Source organism: Daldinia decipiens (genome assembly GCF_022478715.1).
Source record: "Daldinia decipiens strain CBS 113046 unplaced genomic scaffold F4813scaffold_26, whole genome shotgun sequence".
Lineage (NCBI taxonomy): Eukaryota > Fungi > Ascomycota > Sordariomycetes > Xylariales > Hypoxylaceae > Daldinia > Daldinia decipiens.
The window spans coordinates 184,857-208,280 of record NW_026054569.1 but is presented as its reverse complement, the minus strand read 5'-3'; the positions used below and the strand labels follow the sequence as shown (position 1 = coordinate 208,280).

At 24.7% G+C, this 23,424-nt stretch overlaps 5 protein-coding genes across 5 annotated transcripts; 3 read left to right on the top strand and 2 right to left on the bottom strand.

The window, feature by feature from the left end:
* The first annotated feature begins 64 nt into the window (after positions 1 to 64).
* F4813DRAFT_365746 (uncharacterized protein) lies at positions 65 to 1,417 on the top strand. Its single transcript, XM_049243955.1, has 3 exons — positions 65 to 161; positions 240 to 482; positions 538 to 1,417. Exons 2-3 carry the CDS (start codon positions 288 to 290, stop codon positions 1,189 to 1,191), a joined length of 849 nt encoding a protein of 282 aa, XP_049097884.1. The 5' UTR covers positions 65 to 161; positions 240 to 287; the 3' UTR covers positions 1,192 to 1,417.
* On the bottom strand, positions 1,418 to 2,729 carry F4813DRAFT_365742 (uncharacterized protein). Its single transcript, XM_049243954.1, has 2 exons — positions 2,055 to 2,729; positions 1,418 to 1,972 (listed from the first exon to the last, which is right to left on the bottom strand). Exons 1-2 carry the CDS (start codon positions 2,318 to 2,320, stop codon positions 1,693 to 1,695), a joined length of 546 nt encoding a protein of 181 aa, XP_049097883.1. The 5' UTR covers positions 2,321 to 2,729; the 3' UTR covers positions 1,418 to 1,692.
* A 1,669-nt stretch (positions 2,730 to 4,398) lies between these two features.
* F4813DRAFT_148805 (uncharacterized protein) lies at positions 4,399 to 5,307 on the top strand. The gene has a single exon (XM_049238928.1). The coding sequence runs from the start codon at positions 4,793 to 4,795 to the stop codon at positions 5,096 to 5,098; it is 306 nt and encodes a 101-aa protein (XP_049097882.1). The 5' UTR covers positions 4,399 to 4,792; the 3' UTR covers positions 5,099 to 5,307.
* A 1,365-nt stretch (positions 5,308 to 6,672) lies between these two features.
* On the top strand, positions 6,673 to 7,853 carry F4813DRAFT_365737 (uncharacterized protein). Its single transcript, XM_049243953.1, has 2 exons — positions 6,673 to 7,125; positions 7,178 to 7,853. The coding sequence occupies exons 1-2, from the start codon at positions 6,846 to 6,848 to the stop codon at positions 7,705 to 7,707; spliced, it is 810 nt and encodes a 269-aa protein (XP_049097881.1). The 5' UTR covers positions 6,673 to 6,845; the 3' UTR covers positions 7,708 to 7,853.
* Positions 7,854 to 16,591: 8,738 nt separating this feature from the next.
* F4813DRAFT_365733 (uncharacterized protein) lies at positions 16,592 to 18,349 on the bottom strand. The gene is made up of 4 exons (XM_049243952.1): positions 17,966 to 18,349; positions 17,795 to 17,895; positions 17,635 to 17,734; positions 16,592 to 17,557 (listed from the first exon to the last, which is right to left on the bottom strand). The coding sequence occupies exons 1-4, from the start codon at positions 18,138 to 18,140 to the stop codon at positions 16,911 to 16,913; spliced, it is 1,023 nt and encodes a 340-aa protein (XP_049097880.1). The 5' UTR covers positions 18,141 to 18,349; the 3' UTR covers positions 16,592 to 16,910.
* Between the last annotated feature and the right edge of the window lie 5,075 nt (positions 18,350 to 23,424).

The following is a 23,424-nucleotide window of genomic DNA, read 5'->3' as shown; positions in this document are numbered from 1 at the left end:
CGTTGGTGGATCACCTCCGCACCGGCAATCCTCGGCTTCCGTAAAGGGACTCTATCGGGCAGCTCAAAGGTTCCCTTTTTCAATCTAGTTTAATATACAACGTTGGATCTGTGATCTAATTCTCCAATACCATAAGATATAGTAATCATCACCATTTAGAGGTAGAATTGTTTTTATAAGCCTGGCCCCACCCTTTTATTGAAACTCGATTGAAAATCTCACAGCCCTTCTATTGACAGATCATATCTACGCTGTAGCGGAGAGCCGAGTCGTCATCACCATTCATCATGGGCGCATATTTCGAAGAAATCCCAAAACAAAGCCTCATCGATTGGATGTTGGCCCAGAAGGTTTTCTGGATAGCTACAGCACCACTATCGGGGAAAGGACATGTTAATCTTTCACCAAAAGGGGGCCAGTATTTTGGTGTCCCCGACACTAAAACTTTTTGGTTCTTGGATTTGACAGGAAGTGGAAATGAGGTTTGCTATGGCTTCTTCAATCAAGAGATCATGCAATTAACTAACCTTGAACAAGACTATATCACATCTTCTGGAGCCGGGTAACGGTCGTGTAACTATACTATTCAATGCCTTCGAAGGGCCGCCCCGTATCATGAGGCTTTGGGGCAAAGGCCGCGTACTTGAAAATGGAACACCGGAGTTTGACAGCATTGTGCAAAGGGAGAATATCGAGGTCCTCCCAGGCACGCGGTCGGTCATCGTAGTAGACATCCACCAAGTCGGCACCTCATGCGGTTACTCGGTGCCAATATTCGACTTCAAGGAATTCCGGACTACCTTAAATGACTTCTTCAAACGCAAGGAAGACAAGTTCCTCGAAGGTAACGAGAAAGAGAGTATGGACCGCTACTGGGCCCTCAAAAACGCTTGGAGTATGGACGGACTCCCAGGTATGCCGCGGGGTCTGAAAGCCGCCCGTTCCTACGCTATTGAACCTATCAAAAAGATGGTTGGACCCCTAGCTCCCAAGAACGGCGTAAACCTAGGAGCGCGCAGCGGATTCCTACTTGAACATTTTATCATCATAGTACTAGCTCTCCTGCTCTCTCTTGCGTTGGCTACGCATCCTTCTTTTCAGCATCATGCCCAGACACGAATACGGGATGTGATACTACAGGTCAAGGCCGTGCCAGGCGCGCTTCCGAGTTCTGTCAGGTTTAGGGAGTAATAATTGACACGGAAACGAGTACATATTGCACCACCATTTTCTGAAGGGTGCAGATCGACTTTATAAGAGTCTGATGCGGAAGTATTGGGTACGCGTTCGTTAATATTTTATACTAGGCACTTAAACTGACCTCAAGCGTGAATGCTCTTCTAATTTCGTTCCTGTGAATCAAATCCTGTATAATATTTTAATTAAAATGCTAGCTTAGGCCAATGCAAATCGGACAATAATTTTTGCCCGAGTTAACATTCATATAAATCGTGCCCGTATGAGCTAAAGTCCACCAATACGAAGGCCTCAACGCTCTATAATACGTGATTCAAAAAGCCACCATTCACGCTGACCAACTGTAGCTGGTATATTTAAGCTTCCCACCTGATCTCTTTCCAGTCAATGTGGTAGATAGCTTGGGTATCAACATGTGTCCCGCTTGCCGATGGTTATTACTAAAACCTCCCTCATAACTAACGTATCCCACTATAGTCTTCCACAAGCAAAATGCTAACCAGTTGCCCACCCCCTTAGCGCCGTGTACTTGTTCGGACTACAAGGGCGATCATCATTCAACACCTTATGCTCCGGAATCGCGCCGTCCTTCGTTGGGATCTGCATAAAGATGGTTTCTGAGACACCCGGGAAATAGTTGCCATGGCCCTCGCGGCTGACCTCCGAAGTATCCGTGGCAAATAGCAGACCCATCTCTCCCGGTGTCGTCGTGACGGTGACAGAACTATTATCCGGTAGTGTTATAACCGCTAGTCCATTGAGGACAACAATCCATCTGCTTTATGTGAGAACTCTACTCATCAAGCCTTACCTGGGACTAGGTAGTATTTCTAAATACTGAAGTATAAAACACTTACTGGTTCCTAGGTGTATTATGGACTCCGCTGTCAAAACCCGCCGGGATCACGTTATACGTAATGTTAGTAACATCCCCTAAAAACGTAGTCTGTGATCCGGCGATACCCGTTTGGCTGGATGAGACAAATGGAGCGGCAAGCTCCCAGCATTCAAACCGGGAATTGCCATCCTTAGCGCCGATAGCCGTTACGTTGAGGCTAGTTGCTAGCACTATGTCGAAAGCAGCGAAGAAGGATAGGTAAAGCGAGGAAAGACTCATCGCCATCTTGTCAGTGAGGTATTGAAGTGAAATCGAAGTCGTCTCGGGGGACTACCGATGTAATCTTTCGAGGAAATCTGTCAAAGGATGTGGCTGACGACCGAAGGACATTTAATCCTATCAGTCACCCGACAAGGGTGTCAAAATGAGTCCTCTATTTTGCTGATGGATCCAAAGGCCGAGGATGAGTTTTATGGCCCTGTACCGAATTATCGAAGTTACGATAACCTATTTGGCATTATAGGATACGACGTTATCTAATACTCATATAAATTGAGTAAAGACTTGCTAGAACGGTATTTTGTATTGTACTCGGCTTAATCCGTAGTTAGGTGGGGTTATTTGGGATCCATGCGTACATTTTCTATTACAACCCTTATACTGCTACCTACATACTACATACTACATACCTACTACCTCCTGGCTTATACTACATTTAGTACCTCCGCGTGATACGTGTCTTGGCTTAGGAAAGGCTCGGAGAATCCTTTAGAAGAGCTATTTCTCGTAGAATTGGCGTATAAAAACACTCACAGCGTTGAGGGCCACTTACATACGTCTGTGGTTTTAACAATACATACATAGAACGTTGAATCAACCGCTAAATAGCTTACCATGGGCGAAGTCTCGCTAATACCCGGTAATCCGGAAAGCCCCTGTCAAGCCCCATATGACGTAAATATCTGCTGTTACTAGCCCTCACCGCCAATATCAGAATCAGCCAATACGCGACTCGACGTTCATCAGACGAATCAGGAGCTGGCAGGTCTAAGTTGTGCTTCCCGTTAGATTAACGACGGGTATATATTCAACTAGGTAGTACCGGCCTTTTGTACAATACGTTCGAGCGCTCTAGGTTAGTGATCTTTACGAAGGGAAAAACTTAGACCTATGAGGACTACCCACCTTCTTGGTTTAGGCATATTGGTACTTGTCGAGCCGCAGTATTTGAACAAGGTTACATCGTGGTATGGATTTATTGGGTGAGGGGTTCTTATTGGCATAGTGTACATATATATACCGCCCGAGGCATCCGGGCCGAGAGGGGACTATTTTCGCATCCCGAAGGCCCAGCCCCCAGCGGAAATTAATAGCCGGGTCGAATAATCAACGATTATAAATGCAAACCAAATCGTGAAATAATTATAATAAAAGTATATAAACTATCTTTAATAATAAAGGTCAAATAATCAGCTTATCATTTTTCTGATTTTCTATGGCTTTTCTTATTGTATTTATCTGAATATAACATGTGGTGTTGAATTTGGGGTAAAATGCCAAGACCCGGCCATTAATTTCTGCTGGGGTAGCTATGTACATACCTCCCACACTACCTAGGCGGGTACCCGATTAGGTACTAAACGGTCAAGCTCTCGGATGTACTAACCTCTGATGTACGTGATGTAAGAGTAGAGTACATACCTACATTACGTAAGTATATTGATTTAATTTCAATTGGCACATGGGCTACCTGCAAGTCAAGTGCTTTAGCGCTAACTTTAATTCTTCCCTTTGAACGTACATGTACCTAAGGTATTTTATATGTATCACATAATCCGGACCAGAGGAAATATCTTTCAAAGTGGACCTAGTTATTTGATACATATGTACACTATTCGCGTAAGTTGAGCTACACCATTAATAGTTTAGCTGATCCGTGGTCTAGACGCATAGCCCAAGCTTTTATGTATGTATGTATATGTAACGACATGGGTACCTGGCTTAGAGTTTCTTGCTTCACCTCGCGACATCTTCAACTCACTCCTCTTGAAGGTATACCTCCTCAAAGGATATACCATTCTCAGCCGTACTGCTACAATAGTCTCTAAGATGTAACACGGGTATTTACGTTATCTTCTGCAACCTAAGGATGCTCCCTGTCAACGATTAGGTCAACGCACTTAAAGGGGTTATTATTATGCGTCGGGCCGCAGCTATAAAAACTCCCTTATGTAAACTCACCTCTGCATTATGTCCCTTTCTTGTTAGGTTCTTCAGGGCAGCAAGTCATAGTCGTTATCAAATTTGGTTGGGCTTTCTGCATCGGGTTGCAATTGAGGTGCGATTCAATGCCAGGTCTACTCGAGGGTAAATAAGGTAAGGACTTCTTGTATGTAGATACACCAGCGACCTCAAGTCAAACAAGTTCATAATAATTTCGCGGCAGCATCGCTACGATAATATTGTATACTTCGAGCAGTAATATTACTAGAAAGCGGAGGGAAGCCAGGTCATAAGCGGAGGCAATGTCTTTTGGACAGCATTGTTCTTCTGGCATCTATTTAAAGCGGTATCATAAACCAATATGTCACATGTCAGGAATTGGCGCGTCCCGACACAAATCATTACTTATTAATCATTACTTATTATGAGTCTTAACACTCATCTTAATAGCAAGTACTGCGAAATACGAATATTAGCCCCCATGGCATTGATCTAGGGTTACTTAGTCGAAGTCCAAAGCTCACAGAGAGTATCATGGATATTGAAGCGCTGGGCCGACGCCATCCACCCTCTTGTTATGCTACAGTCACTATACCGTCAGTGGAATCCTTTACCAGTATTAATCCATTAGTAATTATCGTTCACTGCTTTCAAATCCATCGGCCTGCTCCTGGCTACCCGCAGTTCTCAGTACTCATAGGGACGCACCCAGCATTCAGCATTGCCCGCCGATTCTCTACGGTTCGAGCGCGGTTACAACGGACGAAACAGAACCGCGTCTCTGAATTGGAACTTGAGCCTCAACAGATAGACGCTCAAGAGAAGCGACCGTTATTTTAGGGACCTTCCAGGCTGACAAAAATGAAGCGCGACGCGACACTTTAGAAGCGCTTGGCCGCGCACTCGCGAAGTATGGTAAGTTGCTAGGTCCGCCGAAGATGTTAACGGGGATTAGGGACTTCCTACCGAATGCCTAGCAGATGCACTTCTAGAAATAAACGTGAGGGTTCTTCGATTGCCGGTAGCTTCCGATAGGAATATCTCCGGTCTCCGGAACTGGGTCACCGGAATAGGCAACATTTACTGCAGAAAAACGAGGTTTCTTCATGAACTGGATCTCTGTGCGGTTGGCGGCCACGACTACGGAATGGTATGGTTAGAATTACTTGTTGAAACTATCTCCATAAAGTTGTTACATGCTATGCTTTAAGAAGGTCCGAATACCAACCCCCCGAATTTTCTTACAAGCTGACAAGTTTTAGACATCTGGATGGGGCCAGATATTCGTCTTCTCAGAAAATATGCTTCGAGTTTTAACGAGTTCTCTGATTACGGTACTTTCCCTCGCGCTACTCCTTATCCCCGACATTGTCATTCCAGCTGTGGATAGCACAAGCTCCCAAATGTTTTGTATCTTGGTATAACAATTTGAATTCAGGGGCTTAAAATTGTACATAGGTACTCGCAGATAGGAGGTATTCTTCGGAATGTTTTACGAATTTTTATATAAAGCAGCCCCTATACTAGTCCGCCATAGCAAGCTACCTTTTAGTCCTCTGCATTCTTTAAGAGATGATCTGTTTCACCCGAGACACGGTTGGTCTAGGACCACTTGAACTAGTAGCTAGAAGACCCTCGGGCACTCGATTGAGACCTTTGTGAATCAGGATACGGCAAGGATTGTAGCCCTTAAGCCTGTGATTGTTCTTTTTTCTGAGTTGGCTGCAGGATAAAGGCGTACGATGCGCCGTCCCGGCGCACGCTTGGTTGCTCCTTCGCATGTTTTCTCATCCGGTACCTTTGATCCTGTTCCGACTCTAGAACGCTCCGCTCTTCTATGAGACATGTCAATGATCCCGCCTGTTCACTCTCGAAAAAGAGATCCTGGGTCGGTATTATTATCGAGCTGTTCTGAATCGACATCGGAGATAGCTTCCGCGCCGGGGCTTGTTTCATCAGATAAAGATCTTCATGCAAAATCCTGCTTTTTTGGTCTTTTTAAGTTAGCCATTGTGGGAAGGCAATGTTTGAATGGGGAGGTATTACGCTGAGGTTGAGAGTTGATATTTATGATTATTGAGAGATCATTGAAAGGTATAATTTCGGATTACCTTAGCGACGACGAAACTAGAGATACAAATGATAATAATATGAGGTATGCTCTTATTCTTATTGAATATCATGGTATCATGGCTATGGCGTGGCTATGTTAACCGCATAGTAACCCATCCATTCAACATGCATGACCCCTCTATATGTAACCCAATCAAATATTTCGATGCTTCAAAGTTATTGACTTCGTACCTAGGTAGGTAGGTACCTTGGGTAGTTATTGTGACATAGGCCTAATACTTCCGAGCACAGTATCAACCTTGTGATGAGTAAATACCTCGTAATTGGCGCCAACGCATCACACCATGTGCCTGGATAGCATACCTACCTCATAAAGACTAAGTCCTAAATATGGGACTGTTTAGTTATATTTTTCTAACCTAGAGCATTGTCCTAGACCGTTGATATTCTATGTATTTTCAATTTCTAACTAAGAATTATATTTACACTTGCCGCCTTGTTCAATTTGCTCGATATGGATATGATCGGATATGCCGCAATTGCGAATCTCATGTCAAATTCATCTGACCTTACCTTACTTCGTAGTTTCTCATCTCTTAACTATCAGAATATTCTGTACCTCCAGGCCGAATTGACGCATCTAGAACAGTTATGGCGAGAAAAGGAGGCGGAAATCCAAAATAGCACAAAGGAAGATATGAGAGAGAGGTCCCCTCATGACTGGGCAGAACTTCAGAAAGACGCAGAGGTTTGGGCCCAATTTTTACAGCTGAGAAATAAATTGAAGGAATATAGTGCGTTATTCTGGCCCCCCTAATGTCGTTCCGCTACCTAATCGAATAGTAGACGAGGCCTTGATCCAACAGCACACAGTTGCACATTTCGAGAAGCCGTCCAAGCGGAGTTTGAAAGTCTTGAACCACATCTTAGACGATAATTCAAAACGTGTCTTTCTAATTGGAAAGGAATGCACAACATGGTCTGACGCAGAAATCTCAAGTGACCTTGTCACTGTCGGTCCTGTGGAGAAGCTTGACAAGATTTCACTATTTTTAGTGGAATTGTACCTCAGCTTGAAATATAAGGCGCTTGGAACTTTTTTCCAAGAGAGTGATGATATCGTTCGCTTTGAGGGTAGCCAGCTGCTTCTCCCAACCAAGGTTCTAAGCGTTGTGCTATCTTCACTGTTACCTATTGCAGCTATATCGGTTCTATATCTCGTACAGTCGATGTGGAGAAGACTACTCATTTTGGCTGCTTTCACATCCGCATTCTCATTGGTATTGTCGTTAATCAATGCAGATTCTAAACGGTCTGAATTATTTTCTGCTACGGCTGCATATGTTTACATGCCGTTTAAATTAGATAAATGCTGATATAAGTTAAAGCACCCTTACGGGGGCTACCTTAATGGGGGCCACCTTAAATTTTTAAACTTTTAAAATAAATACCTTAATTTTAATTTAACGTTATTTAATTAAATTAAATTTAATTAATTTATAATTTATTATATTTTAACGACGATATAATCTTTTATTATCGATTTAATTAATAAGACTTTATTTTTTAAATTAGTGTTAAAATTATTAATTATAATTGTATTATTTAATTTTTAAACCTTTAATTATTCTTTTTTTTATAATAACTTTAATATTTATAAATGTTGAATTTAAGTTAAATAATATTTTACGTTATTTTTATAATTTTATATTTATTAATATTTTTTTTAAATATTTAACGTAAACTTTTATTATAATTAATTTTATAATAATTTTATTAAGGATTTTATTAATTTTATTAAATAAAAATTTTATTATAAATTTAATAAATATTATATTAATTTTAAATAATTTTTTAATTAAAATATTAATATTTTATAAATTTAAAAGCATTATTAAAAGGATTAAAGCTATATTTTCAATAAAATTAAATTTTTTTTAAATTAAAAATAAGATTTAAAAAAGTCGGGATAATATCGAGAGCCTTTTAAAGTATAAACCGATAATTTAACAGCTTATTTCAATTTTTAAAATAAATTTTTATAGTTTTTTAATCAGTTAATATATTATATTTAATTAAATATTTTTTTCGTATTATTTAATAAGTTATAATAAATTTTTTTTTACTGAAATTAAAAATATTATTGGTAGGTACGTACGTAAATAGGAATAACAATAATAACAATAAAATAATAGCAAATAAATTAATGGTATTAAAATTAATATATTAAGATATTTAAAGAAAAAAGAATTTATTTAAAGCTAGCTAGGTAAAGCATGTTCTTATATTTTAATAATAGTAGATATCTAACCCTTTTATCCAGTAAAGTCGGGTATCTTATCTCTTCCTTCCTTATCGACGATAAGGGTACTTTATCATCAGTAAGGTGCCTTTATGTCAATGTCACACAACCATCAAATATAATATAATTAACATATTTTAATAAATTTATAATAATAATTTTATTTTATTAATAAAAATATATTTATGTTAATAATTTGTAAAATGTATAATAAATATATTAAGATAAAAATAATATAAATTTTATTTATAAAATATTTTTAAAGGAATTTTATTATGGTATAATTACCATAACCGTTAAAAATTAATAATTATTATTATTAATAATTTAATAGTTTTATTTCTTTTAAAAAAACCTTATAAAACCATTTAAATATAATATCATTATTAATTTAATTATTAAAAAACATAATAAATTTTTAATCTTTAAATCTAACATTTTTATTATTAAAAAATCATTATTATTATATATATTTACTTATATATTATTGGTAGGTACGTACATAAATAGGAATAATAATAATAACGATAAAGTAATAATAAATAAATCAATGATATTAAAACTGATATATTAAAATATTTAAAGAGGGAAGAATCTATTTAAAACTAGTTAAGTATAATATGTTCTTATATTTTAATAATAATAAATATTTAACCCCTTTTATCCAATAAAATTGGGTATTTTATTTCTTCTTTTCTTATTAGTAATAAGGGTATTTTATTATTAGTAAAATGCCTTAATGTTATACAACCATCACTTATTCTATTTTCTTTTTGTAATTAATTAATTATAAAATATAATTAAACAAATAAAATTTTAAAATTTATATTAACGTATATTTATATTAGTCCGGATATATACTATTATGTATTTATAACTTTATACATCCATAATCGTACATATTTATAACGGTTAAAGGATAAAAACGTAATAATTTAAATTAGAAATTATTTTATAAATAAAGTTGCGTTAACATATATTATATTATTTCATTTTTAATATATTCTTTTTTATTTCTTATAATAGCTTATATTTATATTAATATCAATAATTAACCTTAACAACTTATTATTATATTAGTTTAATATTGTTTTCAATTTCTTTACGTTTTATTTATTTTTTTTAAACATAAATTAATTTAATTATTTTTTATTAATATTTTTATAGCTTTATTTAAAAACGCCTTTATTATTATATCTGCTAGATTATAATTGCTATATATTTATTAAATATTATTAATTTTCCTATTTTTATATAATTATTTTAAAGTTATAAAATTGATTATTAATTTCTTTTTATTAGTATTATTTATTTAAATAAAATATTAATATAATAAAAAAAAATCCGTATATAAAACAAAAAAAATTATTAGAAAATTTAATTAGTTTAAAATAGTATTAATAATATTATGGATAATGTAACCCACATTAAAACCTTACACTATTCTGTAAATCTTATTAATAAATATGTTATGTATAACGTATTTGTATTTAATAAAAAATTAATAAATAATATTATCGGTAAATTGTACTTTATTATTATGGTTTATAAATCTCTTATTATTAAATATTATAATATAACTAATTTAAGAGTTTATATTTTTGTTATTAATAAATAAACTGTTTATAAAAACGTATAAGCGTAGGTTTTAAGGATTTAATTTTATATATTTAAGGTTTTAATTTTTATAATCTATTTGCTATTTAATTTTTACGTTAAAGATTTTGGTTTTTTTTAGTTTAAATTTTGTATGTTACATTATCGTAAAATAATTAAAAACTACTTTAAATTAATAAATAAACGCAATATAAATATTTTTTACACATTATTTTATAAATTTTTTAATTATATCAAATATTTTTAGGTTTAATTTTTTTAACCTTTTTATTTATCCTTTTTAAATAGTAAAAATTATTTTTTTATAAATTATAATTTATAATTTATTAAAATCTTCAACTATACCTAATTCCAAAACTTTTTAAAATTTCGTTTTAATATTTACCTTTACAAAAACCTTATTCTTTTCGACTAAAAATTCTGTTATACCAATATTTAATATATTATTTATTTATAAACTAATAATTTTAAATAATTAATTTAACTTTATAATTAACAAATATAAATTAAATACTAACAAAATTATACTTAATTCTTTTTAATAATACTTAAAATAAGTTTTAAATTAATATATATTTAATTTTATAAATTTATATAAAAGTTTAATTATTTATAATAACATTTCTTTAAAATATTTATTTTTTAATTTTAAAAATAAACATATATATATTATCCTTTATATAAAAATTTTAAATTATATATACGTTATGGTAATATTTTAAATTATTACTTTTATATTTTATTATTATAATATAAATATTAAAGTTAATATTAAACGTTGGTTAATGCGTTAAATTATTAAAATATATATTATAATAAAGTTTTTATTAAGATTTTTATAATTTTATATTATAAGTTATAATTTTTTATATAATATTAATATATTTTTTTCTTTAATTTTACAAACCATATAAAATTTAAATATAATTATGTTTTAGTAAAATATTTTATTATATATTTTAAATTATAAAATATTGTTTGTAAAAAAAATATTAAATTCTTTTATATTAAAGGCCTTATATAATTTTCTTAATATAATTATTTTTTTATTTAATTGTAATTTTAAAACGAAAATATAATTGTTTTTTTTTATATTAATATATATTATATTTATAATAAATATATTTAAATTTTTATTAAATATAACCTTATATTCATTAAGATTAAATTAAGATGGTAGTAATAGTAAATAAATTTTAAAACTTTTTTTTAACTATATATATAATTTAACATATATATTTCGGAAAATTAAAATACCTTTTAACGTATTTAATATGATGGTTACATTTTTATTTATAATAATAATAATTTTATATAGTTTTTTTTATTTATCTTTTTTACAATAAACTAATATGTTATTATTAATAAATAATAATATAAGTAATATTTTTAAAATATTTAATTTATTTTATGTATTTATGGTATTATAAATGATTTTTTACGTTTTAATTTTTTTAATTTTAATTATAACCTTTTATACCACTTAAACCTTTTCCAATTATAATTATATAAAAAAAAAATTTATATTAATTTTTGGATAAGTGTTAAAAATTAATAAAATAAAAATAAAACTATTTAAGTTTACCATATTATTTACAGTTTTAATTATTATTTATAAGTAAATTTTTTTTAACCCTTATATTTTTTCGGAAATAATTTTATACATTTTTTAAATTAAGTTATAATATTTTTTTATTTTATTAATTAACCAATATATTTTAATAAATATTTAATTATAAATAATTTTTATAAAATAAACTTTATTATAAAATTTAATATTATTAAAATTAATATTTATATTATAATTAAAAACATCTGGTAATTTTAAATATATATTAATTTAATATTATTTAAATATTTCTTAAATTTCTTTAATAAAAATATTTTTTATAAATTAAATTATTTAAAACCTTATTATTATATCGATTATATAAAAAATTAATTTCCCGTCCAAATATATAATATTGATAATTATTTTGTAATTAAAATTTATATTAAAATCTTTAAAATTAAATTTAAAACGTTAAGGTGTTTTACCTTTAACTTAATAATAATAACAAAATTTATTAATTTTTTTAAAATTTTCAATACTTACCTTATATCTTATTTTATTAAATAAATTATAAAACTTATTAATAAATAAATAATTAAAATGTATATATAAACGGCGTAATTTTACTTCCGTAAAATAAATAATATTATTAAATTAAAATTATAAATATTTTTATTTTTATATAATTTTAATTATTACGTCATTTTTACCAATTAATTAATTAATAATATTATTAAGGTATATTCTTAAATAATCTATATTTTTAATAAAAAAAAATTGGAATATCCATTTTTATTATATAAAAATCTACCTTATTAAATAAAGTATTAATTATTATAATTTTTAATAATTTAATAAACAAATCATTTTTAAAATATATATTAACTTTATTAACGTAATTAATATTTAAATTGTTATAATATTTTAAATTTTTATTAGTAAAGGTTTAATATTAACCCTTACTTACGGTTAACATTTACGTTACTTTTATATTTAATATAATACCTTAAAATACGTTTTTTGCGTATTAATTAAAGATAAATATAATATTAATATTAAATTTATTAATAGATTTTTCAAAGATTAATATTTATAAATTAAATTAATATTAAAAAGATTTATTTAAAAAATAAGCTGCAATTATATATTAATTTTTTGACTTTTTTTTCTTTTTTAATAAATTTTTTAAACTTTTCTACATTAAAATTTTTAATATTTTTATATCTAATTAGGAAAATGATGGTCGTGTGATACTGACATAAAGGCACCTTACTGATGATAAGGTGCTCTTATCGTAGATAAGGGAGGAAGAGATAAGATACCCGACTTTATTAAATAAAGGGGTTGGATATCTATTATTATTAAAATATAAGAATATGTTATATTTAGCTAGCTTTAAATAAATTCTTCTCTCTTTAGACATCTTAATATACTAATTTTAATATTATTAATTTATTTGCTATTGCTTTATTGTTATTATTGTTATTCCTATTTACGTACGTACTTACCAACAGAAAATTATATAATTTTCTTTTATTTAATCTTTTTTAATTTTTTATTAAGCTTTAACCTTTTTATATTCTTTTTCTAAATATTTAATTAACTAATATTTTTTTTTATATATTTAATAATAATATTTTTAATATTTTAATATTTTTTAATAAATATTATATTTATCACCTTTATTATTATAATAATATTTTTGATTAATATAATATTAATTAATATTATATTTATTATTATTATTATCTTCGTTATTAATATTTACCATAAATTAATATATTTTTTTAAAATTTTTAAATGTTTTAATAAATATTTAAAATTTATTAATTAATTTTTTAAAATAATATAATAAAATGAATAATATATATTATAATTAAGGTATATTATAATATATTTAATATACAATTATAATAAATTATTATTTTCTTTTAAAGTTAGGTTTAAAAATATATTAATATAATAATAATTTATTAAATATAATTTATAATACCTTTATATTAAATTTATTTTTATTTTTTTTTTAACTTTTATATTATAAAAAATAATAATTATTTAATTTTGATAATATTATATCTTATTTTATTTTATATTAAAATATTATTTTATAACCATATATATATTTATAAAATATTAATATTTGGATATATTATAAAAAAAGTAAATTATTGTTTTTTTGGTAAAAATAATAGAAAATATAATATAAAATTATATTTATTAAATTTTTATTATATAATATACATTTAAAAAGAATTAAAATTTATTTTTAAAGATATTATATATTTTTTTTATATAATTATTTTTATTATTTTAAATTTTTTTAAAATAATTTATAATAATTAAAAAGTATATTTTATTAAAGATTTATACCGGAAGAATATTATAATAGGTTTAAATTTATTAGTTATTAATAAATATAAGGATTTAAACGAAGAGATTAAATATTTATAAAAATAATGGAACCATTTAAGAAAAGAAATTATAATCTTTAATAAATTAATTTTTTCCATTTAATTTAATATTTAATAAAACTATTAACGTTATATATAAATTATCTGGTAGCGGTTTAAAAGGTTTAAACATATTTCTTATAATTAAGGGAAGAAATTACGCTTAATTAATTTTATATTTAAAATTATATTTTAGGTTATATCTTTATTATTTTATAAAGAATACAAATAATTTTTATTAAATTAATAAAAGAAAAGGAAAGGGGTTAGATAATGTTTAAATGTTATTTTAATTACTTTATTAAAATTATATAAATTATTATAAATAATTTAGTATAATTTACAGTAATAAGTTTAGATTAAGTATATAAAAAAAGGGAAAGGGGATATATATTAAGAATAATAATTGGTTAAAAAGTTAGAAAATAAATCCCAATTGTTAGATTAATAATAAAATGTTAAAAATTAATAAAAATTAATTAAAAATAAGGGGTAATATTTATTTTAGTTATAAAATAGGTAATATATATTATAAATTAAAAAAGGATGAAGTTTAAAGCGTAATATTTTATATTAAGATTTATTTTATAAGTATAATTATATATATTAACATTTATAAGTTAAAAATTGTTTAATGTTATTATATTAATATTTATAATTATATAAATATATATATAATAAGATATATTAATTTTTTTTTAATTTTATAAACTGAAATTTTTTATATTAATATATTAAACCATTTTATTTTTATTATTTTTAATTTAATAATATTTTATATAAATAAATTATGTAATAATATAAAATTAATAAATATCTTTATATAATTAATATTATATCTTCTTATATAAATACTTTTCTACATTAATATACTCTATAATATTAATTATAATTATTTTGATAATATTTTAAAATTATTTACCGTAAATTTTTTAAATTGTTTTTAATATTTAATTATTATTTTTTTAATTAAATATATATATAATATTTTATTATTGGTAATTTTAAAATTTATTAATATAAAAAATGCCTATGTTATTTTTTATTTAAATATAATTATTTAAGGATTAATTTTTTTTATTATATTATTATATAATTAAATATTATATTAAATATAAATATCTAATTAAAACAATAATTTAAAAATTTATATAATTTATTTATATTTTCTTATTTAATAAAATTGTATATAATGTAAATTTATGTTTATGTTAAATTTTCTATTTATATTTTTTAAAATATAATAAGAAAAATTAATAATATAAATAATAATAACTTTATAAATAAAAGGTTTAAATTGTAATAATTTATTAAAAATATAAATAAATTATATAAAAAAATAAAGTTATAACCTATTATAAACTACAAAAATAATGTAAAAAAAAGTATTAATATTACTTATATTATTATAATAAAGATTTTTAAATTAAAATAATAATAATAATAATAAAGTAATAATAAATAAATTAATAATATTAAAATTGATATATTAAGATATTTAAGGAAGGAAGAATTTATTTAAGGTTAGTTAAATATAACATATTTTTATATTTTAATAATAATAAATATCCAACCCTTTTTACCCAGTAAAATCAAATATCTTATTTCTTCCTTCCTTATTGGCGATAAAGGCACCTTATTATTAGTAAGGTGCTTTAATGTTACACAACCATCATATATATAATAAAAGGATTTAAAAATTAATTATTACCATTAATGCATTTAATAATTAATGTTTAAATTTTATTATTATAATTTTTAATTATAATATACTTTTTATAAATTTCGTTAATAATTATTTTATTATTTTTAACTTTTTTTATAATTTCCATTTTATTAACGTTATATATATATTTAACCAAGATATTTTTAATTTTAAAAACCTCAAATTAATTAAAAAAAATATTAATATTATTAATTATAATCTTATTAATTTATTTATAATTAATTAAATAAGCCTTAATTAATTTAATATTAAAATAATAAAATAAAAATTATATATATTAATATTTATTAAAGATATTAAATTAATAATTATAAATTAATAATCTTTTTATAATATTTTTAAATTGATATAAAAAAAGCGTATAATTAATATAATTTAACGTAATAACTTAATTAATTAATTTTTTTTCTTAATATTTTAATAATTTCTAACGTTTTTTTAAATAATCGTTTTGTATTTTACAGCTTAATATTTGGTCTATAAAATAATATTATAATATAAGGTATTTTTTAAACGTTTACCGTAAAAATATACCGTTGAAAATGTCGTTTATTACCGCAACACAATACAATTAAGTTAAAAAAGTAAACATTTTAAAATCGTAAAAAAATGAGGATTTAAATAATAAGTTTTATTTTTTAATTGACTAAAAACTAATAAAATTATATAATAATTCGTATGTAAACCTCATCGCAAACGCGTTACGTTTTTAAGGTGGCCCCCACTAGGGTGGCCCCCGTAAGGGTGCTTTGACTTATTGGTAGGTTCACGGCGGTTCTAGTCGTCTTTATTAGTACGAATGGCGATTAAGATGACGATATCTCTATGCCATAGGTGCTTGGTAGGTATATGAGGGGAGTAAAATAGCTTTAAGTATATTATGTTATGGTAGCGATGCCAATGATAAACACTTAGATACCCCTTATATCGGCTTAGTTTTTACACCAAGTCCTCCAGTACGGCACATGTTGTCCGGGCTCCCACAGCAGCATATTTTCTAACCGAGCTGCAAATGTCGTATTAGGCATCTTAAAATCGATCGAGTTCTGTAACCCAGGACATGAAACCGTGCCGTTCTCCCAGGTAGCGAAAGCGGACGCGTTTACGTTTACACGGCCGCCATGCGGGTACTTCCATCTAAATACGTCGTCTAGCCCGCATACGGCGTAGTAAATAGCCGCAACGTCCCAGACCGGGTGCTCCTGGTCGTACCCGATGTTGGTACGCAGAGCGTATCCGAGCGGATTCTTGGTGGGGTCTAGCTCAGTGGTAATGCGGCGGCCGAGGATGGTGTTTTCGCCAACACCATCCCAGGCAAATGTCAATTTTCCCGGCCACCAGTTTAACACTTTTTGAGCGAGAGTTTCGTTATGTGCGTTCGTGTTATAGGAATATCCCACGTCGTTAGCTTGTACGACGAGTTCGTGTACTTTAGAAGCGAGTAGTTCAGCCCCTGTATATGGGGATATTTGGTCGGGGCCGGAGTTGAGGAGGTTGAACACATTATCGAAGAACCCGATTACAGCAAGAGTAATAGAATCGTCCGCTGATGTGGAGAGGAGATAACGGTATGATGAAACTGTTCGAGCGAAGCTGTATATTAGACGTAGGTCCGTTACACGTTGTAAATCTAGGTGAATAGAATCACTGCCGCACCTGGATCAGGGGTATTGGTTCCATCTCGCACATCTTCAGTAAAGTTATAGGTCAGCCCCGTAACGTAGGCTCCATACTCTGGGTACTCTGGTACTCTTGTCTGTGGCAGAATACATTAAAAACAATTTAACTTATTTCATTTCCTTGATTCATGACATACCAAGTTGTCAACAGGCTTCCGGATCGCTATTGGGATCTGCGGATACCCGAAGTAAGTGTTAATCGCATCGATAGCTGGAGGAACATATCGACTATTGACGCCTATATTCGTTGTTAGTATTAATGAACATACGCTACGTAGCACGAGGTCTAGAATTTAGAGGATATATACTTGACATGACTCCAATTAGTTCAACCTGTCCCCAGTTCTGAAGTATATCGCTTAAGCCAATTGCCAAGGGATCATCATCAAATGATAAGAGGTCCGTGTCGATAATGAGTCTTTTCTTGATAGACAAGGCAGTGACTACAAAGACGTGTAGCACCAAAAAGTTCAAGAACCTCATTTTGAAGACTTAGATATTTAGACTTCTAGAGAAAACTTCAAGATATATTACGGTTAGTCTGTAAGAGGTCGATGGAATATTAAGTTGTATCGCTTATAACGCGTCTGTTGACTAAATGAGGGATCAGATCCTTTGGATTTGGATCTAGTTCCGTTATCGTGGTGGATCCAACCGTACAATCAATAGCAAGCCCTAGATCTTGTGTATCAACAGCCTAGGTTAGCTTCTACAATACCCTAACCTAGCTGGTCCGTGATAACATCCTTGCAGGCATACAGCACGTGTTGAAAAAGAGTCTACACCTCATCCCAAAGTCATCCTTGACCATCAACCCAAAGTCTAACCCGATTTGGCAAAAGCTGGGGCCTTGGATCCAACATTTTAATTGGTTGCATTTGACGGGGTCCGCTTTGGGGTGAGCTTTATACGATTTTAAGGTGAGTTTTTAACGTTTTTAATCATTAAAATAAGGTTAAATGCCTTGTAATTACAGCACATTATAACCATTAAATTCCTTGTATTATAACGTTAAGTATTTAGGTTTTTAACGCGCTTTATTTAATTAATTCTTAATTAATTAAGAATTAATTAAATATGTGTTTACTTATTTTTTATTTTTTATTTATTTTAAAATAAACTTTTTATATTTAAATAAAATAAAAAAAAATTAATAATTAATTATATTAAATTTATTTATATTTTATTAATTTTTATAATATTATATAAAAGCATATATTTATATAAATATAATATTAGTAAAATAATAGTTAAGTTTTAAATGCGTTAATATTATTATGGTATAAAATGGTTTACATATGCTTGATTAAGTTAAACTTTAAATTAATGGTTAAAGATAACTTTAAAATAAGTTACGCTTTCGGTTTACTTTAAGATAAGCTTTATACAACTTTAAAATAAGTTTTTAACGTTTTTAATCATTAAAATAAAGTTAAATACTTTATAATTACAACGCATTATAACCATTAAATTCTTTATATTATAACGTTAAATACTTAAGTTTTTAACACGTTTTATTTATTTTTTATTTTTTATTTATTTTAAAATAAACTTTTTATATTTAAATAAAATAAAATAAAAATTAATAATTAATTGATTAATAATTAATTATTAATCGATTATATTAAATTTGTTTATATTTTATTAAGTTTTATAATGTTATTGATGGTTATGTAACATTGACATAAAGGCACTTTATTGATGATAAGGTACCTTTATTGTAAATAAAAGAGGAAAAGATAAGATATCCAATTTTACTAAATAAAAAAATTAGATATTTATTATTATTAGAATATAAGAATATGTTATACCTAATTAATCTTAAATAAATTTTTTTTTTTTAAATATTTTAATATATTAATTTTAATATTATTAATTTATTTATTATTATTTTATTGTTATTATTATTATTTTTATTTACGTATATATTTATTAATATTAATTAATATTATTAAATAGTAATAATATAAATTAGTAAGGTTAAAAAAGTTATTATTATTTTAATTTAAAAATTTTTATTATAATAATATAAATAATATTAATATTTTTTTTTATATTATTTTTATAATTTATAATAAGTTATAACTTTACCCCTTTATACAATCTATTTGTATTTTTAATAGATTATTGTAATTTAAATTTTTTACTTATAAAATTATTATTATTTATATTATTAATTTTTTCTATTATGTCTTAAGAAACATAAGTAGAAAGTTTAGTGTAAACGTAAACTTGCGTTATATACAATCTTATTAAATAGAAGAATATAAATAAACTATATAAATTTTTAAATTATTTCCTTAGTTAGATATTTATACTTAATATAATATTTAACTATATAATAATATAATAAAAAAAAATTAATTTTTAAATAATTATACTTAAATAAAAAGTAATATAAATACTCTTCGTACTAATAAATTTTAAAACTATTAATAATAAAACATTATATATACGCTTAACCAAAGAAATAATAGCTAAATATTAAAAACGATTTAAAAATTTTACAATAAATAACTTTAAAACATTATTAAAATAATTATAATTGGCGTTATAAAATATATTAATATAAAGAAATATTTATATAAAAAAACATAATATTAATTATATAAAAATATTTATTAACTTTATATTATTATATAACTTATCCATATAAAATACTATTAAATTAAAAATAATAAAAATAAAATAGCTTAATATATTAATATGGAAAATTTTAATTTATAAAATTAAAAAAAGATTAATATATCCCGCTACATACGCGTTTATACAATTACAAGCGTTAATATAATAACATTAAATAATTTTTAACCTATAAACGCTAATACATACGATTACACTTATAAAGCAAATCTTAATATAAAATACTATACTTTAAACCCCATCCTTTTCCAATCTATAATATATATTACTTATTCTATAATTAAAATAAATATTATTTTTTATTTTTAACTAACTATTATTAATCCCTAACATTTTGTTATTAACCTAATAATCAAAACCTATTTTCTAATCTCTTAACTAATTATTGTTCTTAATACATCTCTCCTCCCCCTTTCTTTATATACTTAACCCTAATCTACTATTATAAAATATACCAAATTATCTATAATAATTAATATAACTTTAATAAAGGTATAATTTAAAATATAACCCTAAATATAAAATTAGCTAAATATAACCCCTTCCTTTAATTATAAGAAATATATTTAAACCCCTTAAACCGCCATTAGATAATTTATATATAATATCAACAATTTTATTAAATATTAAACTAAACAGAGGAAACTAACTTATTAAAAATTATAATTTTTCTTTTTAAATAATTTTATTACCTTTATAAACACTTAATCCCCCCGTTTAAATCTTTATACTTATTAGTAACTAATAGATTTAAATTTATTATAACATTTTTCCAATATAAGTCTTTAATAAAATATATCTTTTAATAATTATAAATTATTTTAAAAAGGTTTAAAATAATGAAAATAATTATATAAAAAAAACATATAACATTTTTAAAAATAAATTTCGATTTTTTTTAAATATATATTATACAATAGAAATTTAATAAATATAATTTTATACTATATTTTTTACTATTTTTATTAGAAGAATAATAATTTATTTTTTTTATAATATATTTAAATATTAATATTTTATAAATATATATATAACTATAAAATAATATTTTAATATAAAACAAAATAAGATATAATATTATTAAAATTGAATAATTATTATTTTCTATAATATAAAGGTTGAAAAGAAGAATAAAAATAAATTTAATATAAAAATATTATTATATTAATATATTCTTAAATCTAATTTTAAAGAAAAATAATAATTTATTATAATTATATATAAAATATATTATAATATATTATAATTATAATATATATTATTTATTTTGTTATATTATTTTAAAGAATTAATTAGTAAATTCTAAATATTTATTAAAATATTTAAAAATTTTAAAAAGGTATGTTAATTTATAGTAAATATTAATAATAAAAATAATAATAATAATAAATATAATATTAATTAATATTATATTAATTATAAATATTATTATAATAATAAAAATAATAAATATAATATTTATTAGAAAATGTTAAAATATTAAAAATATTATTATTAAATATATAAAAAAAAAGAATGTTAATTAATTAAATATTTAAAAAAAAAACGTAAAAAAATTAAAGCCTAATAAAAAATTAAGAAAAATTAAGTAAAAGAAAATTATATAATTTTTTTAACCAAATATAAAAATATTAAAAATTTTAACGTAAAAAAATTTAAAAAATTTATTGGAAAAGAAGAAAAATTAAAAAATTAATATATAATTACAATTTATTTTTTAAATAAATCTTTTTAATATTGATTTAATTTATAAATATTAATTCCTAAAAAATTTATTAATAAATTTAATACTAATACCATATTTATTTTTAATTAATATATAAAAAATATATTTTAAAATATTATACCAAATATAAAAATAATATAAATATTAATTATAAATAAAAACTAATATTAAATTTTTATTAATAAAAATTTAAAATATTATAATAATTTAAATATTAATTATATTAGTAAAATTAATATATGTTTTAAAAATAATTTATTTATTAAATTATTAAAAATTATAATAATTAATATTTTATTTGGTAAAGTAAATTTTTATATAATAAAAATAAATATTTTATTTCTTTTTTTTATTAAAGATATAGATTATTTAAGAGTATATTTTAATAATATTATTAATTAATTAATTAATAAAAATGGTATAATAATTAAAATTATATAAAAATAAAAATATTTATAATTTTAATTTAATAATATTATTTATTTTATAAAAATAAAATTATATTATTTATATATATATTTTAATTATTTATTTATTAATAAATTTTATAATTTATTTAATAAGGTAGGATATAAAATAAATATTAAAAACTTTAAAAAAATTAATAAATTTTATTACTATTATTAAATTAAAAATAAAACATTTTAATATTTTAAATTTAATTTTAAAAATCTTAATATAAATTTTAATTATAAAATAATTATTAATATTATATATTTAAATAAAAAATTAATTTTTTATATAATTAATATAATAATAAAATTTTAAATAATTTAGTTTATAAAAAATATTTTTATTAAAAAAATTTAAAAAATATTTAAATAATATTAAATTAATATATACTTAAAACTACCAAACATCTTTAATTATAATATAGGTATTAATTTTAATAGTGTTAAATTTTATAATAAGATTTATTTTATAAAAATTATTTATAATTAAATATTTATTAAAATATATTAGTTAATTAATAAAGTAAAAAAGTATTATAATTTAATTTAAAAAATATATAAAATTATCTTTAAAAAAATATAAAAATTAAAAAAAATTTATTTATAAATAATAATTAAGGTTATAAATAATATAATAAATTTAAATAATTTTATTTTTATTTTATTAATTTTTAATGTTTATTTAAAGATTAATATAAATTTTCTTCCCATATAATTATAATTAAAAAAAATTTAAGTAATATAAAAGGTTATAATTAAAATTAAAAAGGTTAAAACGTAAAAAATTATTTATAATGTTATAAATATAAGAAATGGATTAAATATTTTAAAAATATTATTTATATTATTATTTATTAATAATAATGTATTAATTTATTGTAAAAAAGGTAAATAAAAAAAATTATATAAAATTATTATTATTATAAATAAAAATATAATTATTATA

What these genes read in the sequence shown, in the direction of transcription:
- F4813DRAFT_365746 (XM_049243955.1), top strand. Translation starts at nt 288, where the DNA reads ATGGGCGCATATTTCGAAGAAATCCCAAAACAAAGCCTCATCGATTGG. An exon ending in TGACAGGAAGTGGAAATGAG is followed by an intron (nt 483 to 537) that starts GTTTGCTATGGC and finishes ACCTTGAACAAG; the next exon opens with ACTATATCACATCTTCTGGA.
- F4813DRAFT_365742 (XM_049243954.1), bottom strand. Translation starts at nt 2,320, where the DNA reads ATGGCGATGAGTCTTTCCTCGCTTTACCTATCCTTCTTCGCTGCTTTC. An exon ending in CATAATACACCTAGGAACCA is followed by an intron (nt 1,973 to 2,054) that starts GTAAGTGTTTTA and finishes CACATAAAGCAG; the next exon opens with ATGGATTGTTGTCCTCAATG.
- F4813DRAFT_148805 (XM_049238928.1), top strand. Translation starts at nt 4,793, where the DNA reads ATGGATATTGAAGCGCTGGGCCGACGCCATCCACCCTCTTGTTATGCT.
- F4813DRAFT_365737 (XM_049243953.1), top strand. Translation starts at nt 6,846, where the DNA reads ATGGATATGATCGGATATGCCGCAATTGCGAATCTCATGTCAAATTCA. An exon ending in AAATAAATTGAAGGAATATA is followed by an intron (nt 7,126 to 7,177) that starts GTGCGTTATTCT and finishes ATCGAATAGTAG; the next exon opens with ACGAGGCCTTGATCCAACAG.
- F4813DRAFT_365733 (XM_049243952.1), bottom strand. Translation starts at nt 18,140, where the DNA reads ATGAGGTTCTTGAACTTTTTGGTGCTACACGTCTTTGTAGTCACTGCC. An exon ending in ACTAATTGGAGTCATGTCAA is followed by an intron (nt 17,896 to 17,965) that starts GTATATATCCTC and finishes CAACGAATATAG; the next exon opens with GCGTCAATAGTCGATATGTT. An exon ending in GGAAGCCTGTTGACAACTTG is followed by an intron (nt 17,735 to 17,794) that starts GTATGTCATGAA and finishes ATTCTGCCACAG; the next exon opens with ACAAGAGTACCAGAGTACCC.